Source organism: Tenebrio molitor, chromosome 1 (assembly GCF_963966145.1).
Source record: "Tenebrio molitor chromosome 1, icTenMoli1.1, whole genome shotgun sequence".
NCBI classification, from domain to species: Eukaryota; Metazoa; Arthropoda; class Insecta; order Coleoptera; family Tenebrionidae; genus Tenebrio; species Tenebrio molitor.
In genome coordinates this window covers 17,821,510-17,828,396 of record NC_091046.1, presented here as the reverse complement: position 1 = coordinate 17,828,396, position 6,887 = coordinate 17,821,510, and the positions used below count along the sequence as shown (strand labels likewise).

Genomic DNA, 6,887 nt, shown 5'->3' with positions numbered 1-6,887 from the left:
AGAATCGCCCGAAAAAACTTTTCCCTAGGTAAATTATATCGGAAATTTTCCCTAGGGAAAATTAAATTGTGATTGGTTGCTATTCAAACAATTCTGAGTTGTGATTTGTCAATATAAATCATGTGACATTTGAGGGCGATTCTCTTTAAAATACAAATCCTAATGTCTTCTCGCGTTTCCTCATTTTCCCTGGGACACGAGTTGTGAAAGTAGTACAATATTTATCAAGACAGTATTTAACTTCTTAAAATTGGTTGAAACTATCGCTAAATTCGATTCAGTAATCTGGCAGAACATTTGCGTCGCATCCAAACGTCAAAGAAAAAGAATGTTGCTCATTATTTAGATTAGGTGATCCAATTGAAAATTAAATCATTAATATTATTTCTGGAGCTATAAAACAAAAAATTTAAAAATTTTAGAAATGATCAAAGAATCAAAATATTATTAATTAATTCTTAATACTACCCCGAACAGTTAATTAGATTTATTTATCATAATACAAATAAAAATATCGCAGAAATATGTGAACATTTTTTGGGTTTTCAATCTCTAAACGATACGACCGGTCAAGGGTTATTCGAATTTATTATAAATCATTTTAAATTAATGAATATTAGTATATATGTTTAGCTGATGTGTTTCATTTTGTGTACCGTACCTAAAACCCTATCCATATCCTTGTCTTACAGACACTCTCTCGTTTCTCCATCTGCGCATTTCATGTGCCAAGCTATTCTAGTCAAACAGTAAAAAAAAGAGAGTGTGTCGTAAAGACCGTACGATAGAAGTGAAACTTTACTTTTTACAGGGAAATCAGAATATTGTAGATTATTATCTATCACTGATAGGTGCAAGAGGAGGTAGCTGAGCCGAGGTGCTAGGTTCATTGTCTTTATTATTTACACCGTTTTTTTCACATTCTGAACTGTCACTTCACGTGCACGTTTTCTTTTCACATTCTGAACTGTCACTTCACTCGTACGTTTTCTCTCACGCCACGCTCTTGTTCTTTCTGCGCCTAACTTAGGCATATTTACAACAAAATTGTATATCGAAATGCGTAACTCATTGTTCATTTTTAAACCTCCAAATTAGAAGAGAGGACATTATCGATAAATGCCGTGAGTGTGACAAAGACAGAAGTATACACAATTTTAAGGGATGTTTGTATCGTGTCAAACAGATTAACTTACATAAACTCCAAATTAAGTGTGATGGAAATATTGGCGCAACCGTTGTGCGAGACAGTGTTTACCCCCACCACTTTTCGTCACACAAAAAGGTTGCAGAATTTCAAACCCCTCCCATAAAAAGTTTCACTTCAAAAAGTGTATATGAATGAGTTACTGCGTGTTAGTGTGGTTTTGCAACTGTCAGAAACATGTGCAATGATGTCATTTCTTAGGGTGAGACTGCCTGAAAGGACGCCACTTGCTCCATCCAATTCTAGGAGTAATTTACCAGCTTTGTTGCCAAACACGACGCTACTGGTAAGCAGATTTTTCGCGGAAATGTCAAAAAAACGTCAACAATGTGCTGTTGTTAACCTAGAAAACAACTTTTCGATTTCGGCTAAGTTTACAGACCTTTACTGTAATTGTAAGCAATTATCTCAGATTAAGTGGTAAAATGGATTTTAGCATTGGAGATAAAGCATTAGTTATTGATATTTAATTTATTATTAATATAATTTTGCAAGAGGTAGACAACCAATAAAACAACTGTGCATTGTGAGTATGCATATACGTATGAGACAATCTAACCAGCTGAGGCCGCCAAATATGTCACCACCCTGAAAGAAAACGCCAGAACGTTTGTAAATTTACGAGAAAAAAATGGCAAATATTGACGCATTTCTCGCGCTGCGCCGGAGGGCCAGGTTCGAATTTTTTCGCCTGAGTTTTTTTTTGCTGAAAGAAAGAAAACGCATCACTGCAACTTTCTTTTTGATTCTTTTTTTTTATTTTTAGTAAACTAAATTAGGTTTAAAAATTTCAATTTTAAATTTACCCATTTTTTTCTCGGAAATTTACGAAGGTTCGGGCGTTTCCTTTCAGGGTGGCGATATGGACAGCTATGAGGTAGCATTCTTGATTTGTTTTGTTTTTGAGCACTCAGTAATTGTACGGGAATATCAAAAATTATCTTGGTCAGAGGTGGTCATGGATTTTCAAATAATTGTCGCATTTGTGTCATTCATTTTTTTAATGTCAAAATCTGTAAAACAGTTTTATTTTTTATTTTTCCCACATTTTCCAGTAATGCCGAAGGATTTTTATGCATGCCTTACAAATTGTGTTGGTGTGTTTCGCGAAACTGGCTCTGTGATTCATAAATAAGGTGCTGGTAGCCCAATCGTTCGTACTGAATAAATCGTAACACGAAATAAGTTGAGACGGACGTTTTCCAATCCATGACCACCTTTGACCACGATAATTTTTGTCATTCTGGTATCTACATACAGGGTAAGTCACGTAAGGTTTATTTCTGAATTTATTTTGCAAGCAACCAAAAATACTAATTACGCTGACCACTTGATACCGTTTATAATGTGTCAAAATGACAGTTGATGAATTTAATTTTTGATTTCATTATTCAGAACAGGAAAACGTCATTTTGACATTTTTATTCAAATTACATACCTAAGTTGATCACTAAATTCAATAACATTCGAATGAGTTTGAAGTCTCGACCTGACGGTCTCGACCAAAAACTCATTCTGATGCGCCAACAAAAAACAATCATTATGCGCACGTAATACAAAAATAACTATTTTAACACTAGAACTTTTATTCGTCAAAGATTACGACAATATGTTATTTGAAACTCAAAAATCGTAATACCTGTTCACGTTGGATTGAACATCAGTGGTGCAAATGACTGACCTGTTACTATGACAACTCATATGAAAGTTAATGCCAAATGTGTGCGATTAGCACCACTGATATTCAGTCCAACGTGAACAGGTTATAGTACGAATTTAAAAGAAAACTTGAGAAAATTTAAAAAAGTTTAAAATTCTTTAACAAAATGCCAGCAATGTCAATCAAAAGTTTAAAAATAAGAACCGAATTTTTCCTTTAATGTGAGTGTGGGTTTTTAAACTCAGTGTGTATTTTCTCGTCACCAATATCAACAATTTTAGTAATTTACAGTGCCATATAAACAAAAAATCAGGAAACAGAATAATTATTTGATAAAAAAATTACATCTTTACTACACCGCCGTACTAATACGAATAGCTCATAGAATTCCAAACCGTCAAGCGACCCAGAATCTTGTCGGGTAGAGAGATGTTGTCTTTTCCTTTTAAAAAGAACGTCCAATTTTGTAATATCTTTTTTCTACTTTGCGTTCGTACTGATGCTATTACGATACTGTTTTGCGTATCGTAATAGGAAAAGGCGTGATATAATAATAATACTAAAAATAGTGAAATTTAATTTTTTAATTTTGACGGATACTGTGGTGTCGCGGCAGACCGCAGACGTGACCTTGGGTGGAATCCTTCAACTTTAACGGTTTTAAATTTTAAATTATTTTTTTTCATTGAAAAAGTGGCAAAGTAGAAAAAATACTGTATGACATCTCGTTTATAAGGCATTTTATCGCACTTACTCCTTTAGGGCACTCCTCGCTACACTCGTCTGGCTCTAAAACCGTGCGTGCGATAAAATGCTTCTTATAAGACTCGTATCATAATATTATACTATTACATATTCACAATCGGTTAGTAACGTACAGCTTTTCTAACCTCTTAAAGGTTAGAAAGTGAGCGATTACTCGTGTACACATCAACCTGTCAGTAATGATGAAAAGAGGAGTCAGTAATGAGTCGTGAGCGGTCAGTAATGAAACCCATAACTGACCTGTGGTGGCGCTACTGTAGCACCAATCGCGAAAATCTCTGTACGGTCGAGGGAAAAATAAAACTGGGATACTTAAAATTTAAGCTATGTAAATCAGACTATTGAATTGTCAATATATTTGTCAGTTTCTATATAATATGTCATATCAAAGTTAACCTATTTGTGATAAAGCCGTAATTAAATGATGGAAATTTGTAAATTTTGAATTTACGTGATTGTCATTTTGGTGTTTGGTCCCAGTTTTATTTGTCCATCGAGTGTAGATTTTTCTGATATCGTAATTTGCTTTTCTCAGGTAAGAGATTGAATGTTAATTTGTGTGTGGATTTCCGCAATTCTGGGGAGGGTACACTCTATTTCACTATCGCACATTTTGTTTGTTAAAAAATGTGAGCAAATGTCAATTTGGTTTGACTTTTGTGAACTAAAATTTAATACAATCTCAATAGTGCGTGCCTACTAAGTTTTAATATTTTGCCAAAATAAACGATAATATTACGGAGGTTGGTTTTTATTTATTTTTTATTATTATAATGTTGCTTGTTTTATTAAATGATTGATTGTGAATAAAATAGTATACAAACCTCGGCGAAAGTCCATTCCTGTGTCTCGAGAACTAGTTCACCTCGAGGGCAAGCCTCTCGGTAAACTATTGTTCTCTCGACAGGAATGGAATACTTTCCTCCTCGGTATGTAATACGAGTATACTATTGTATACGTGAGGACATCTAGATTTCGGGAATTTTTTTACCTTTTATTTCTACAAATTCTTTTTGCGATAATTCTACTAAGTGTTTAGTGTGCAGTAGGATGTCTCTCCCGATGCTCCAAGTTAAACAAAGTAGGTACAAACTTCCTTGTGTTCTGTATTAAATCACATTACAAGACATCTCAATTCTTTCTGTTTCACTTAAACGTGTCATTTTTGTTTTAACATTCAAACTAATTGAACAAAAAATCAAAACACCAAAAACGTGACGTTTTCTGGCGTCACAATATTTTCAACTTTTCTGTTAATCACGCTTTAGTAGTAGTAGTGCTTATACATATAAATTAATTAATGTAATTAATAAAATATTCGGATTTTATGGTTTAAAAAAGTGATGAAAACTTTTGCTGTGTAGTATTCACACTCATCTTATATTATCCAATTGGAAAAACAGATTAGCACTATTACAAGATAATGTAGGCGCACGTGAAAGTTCATATTGTAATATTGCGTAGATGGAAACATAATTATTAATTTGTACAGTAACGTGATCGTCAGAGAAAATTCAACGTGAAGGATCACGTTATTTGCGGGACAATAGTACAGGTGAGCCTTAACTTCACGTGATACTTTGCCAACTCTTGTACCACTTAAAAACAATTAGTTCGAAAAGCTGACTTAAAGATGATATAGAAAAGGTAAGTAGTTCATAATATTGTTTTTGACAAAAAAAAAAAACGAAAACGGCCAAATTACCCATCTTTGTTTTCATAATTTTTAAGATAAATATTAATAATAAAAATTAGTCAAATGTTAATCTCGTTAGGAAACAAGAAACAAGTGGATATAAAAACACTTGTCTCTCAAAAATTCCTTGTTATTGCGTTTAACATGTCCAATCACTGCCGTTTATTAACTCCACGTCGATACCCTTCGTCTTATCCACGTGCTTCTGCTCCCACCACTTCTAAGCGTGCGCCCAGATTTCAACCCCACATTGTCGTAGTTATAAAACTCCGACATAAACACGACGACCGCAGTTTCGTCAACCCTGCGCTAGTGGAAAGTTAATTTTGAAACTGCCTATGATGAATTCAGTGATACAGTCAACAGATAACACCATGATCTTAATGACTCTGAATACCTCAGACAACCGAAGCGTTTCACCTATGACTCCGTCGCCTTCCAGAGAAATCAGAGGGATACGATTGTTCAAAGCCATCAGCAGAAAACTCGCACGCCGCTCCAACGAAGACTTCAACACGGACGCCGACAGCAGATCCTCCAGTTCGGACTCTTGTTCCTCAACGAAGAAAGAAGAACATTTATCAGGCGATTCCGGATTTAGATCAGTATCTCCAAATCACATGTCGAGCAGCTCCAGCGAGGCAGAAAGTGATATCCACATCAGACCGCGACATCATCACTCCACCTCGGCCGACAGTATACGAAAAGTGTTCCAAAATTTAAATCTGAATGCACGTTCACAGAGTTGCACTAATGCGAAGGAAACCAAAAGAAAAAACACCAAGAAATCAACCCCAAAGAGAATACTACGATCTCCAGTTACCTACACGTATGTTCGAGGGCTGTCAGGTTTGCCGACGCAAAGAATTCCCAAAAACCAATCCAGAATGTACACGAACAATCCCTGTGGCTGCAGTATACAGTATATGGCAGGTCTAAACCGATAATTTTATAGGATAGGAAACGGACTATTACTGATGTGACTGCAGCAATATGTGTTTACATCCTAAAAATAAAGACTGCAATGAACTGGAATATTCTTCCAATCACCTCTTACAGAGATTTGTATATAAATCAGCATTTTTTATAAGTATTCATGTCACTATGTTGTTAATAGAATTATATTACACCATGTATACTATATTAAGGGACTCAATTAAATGAATTAAGCTATGTTTTAATGGAATTCAACTTTTAGAACTGTATTACGGCACCAATGTCACTTTATAATGGTACAAAAGTAATATATGCTAATATTATTGTTAATTACGAACTTTATGTCACTTTTATAATTTATTATTATCACTCACATAAAGCACTGACTATTCGAGTTATGCATCTCCCCACTTAGTGCCTTGTAGCTGTCGACCCTATTAAACAATTAATACTAACAAGTGTGTTTCATTTTACATTTAATTAAATGATTTCTAATAAAATAACGTAAACTGCTATAAAGTGCTTTTCAAAGCACAATAATTTCTTAACATTTTAATCCACAATAAAGTAACACATTGATCAGTGATCAGTTGATCACTGATAACATTTATAAATTGTCATTC

At 34.4% G+C, this 6,887-nt stretch overlaps 1 protein-coding gene across 1 annotated transcript; it reads left to right on the top strand.

The window, feature by feature from the left end:
• Nucleotides 1-5,633: 5,633 nt before the first annotated feature.
• Nucleotides 5,634-6,672, top strand: LOC138141401 (uncharacterized). The gene has a single exon (XM_069062113.1). It carries the CDS (start codon nt 5,667-5,669, stop codon nt 6,273-6,275), a length of 609 nt encoding a protein of 202 aa, XP_068918214.1. The 5' UTR covers nt 5,634-5,666; the 3' UTR covers nt 6,276-6,672.
• Nucleotides 6,673-6,887: the final 215 nt, after the last annotated feature.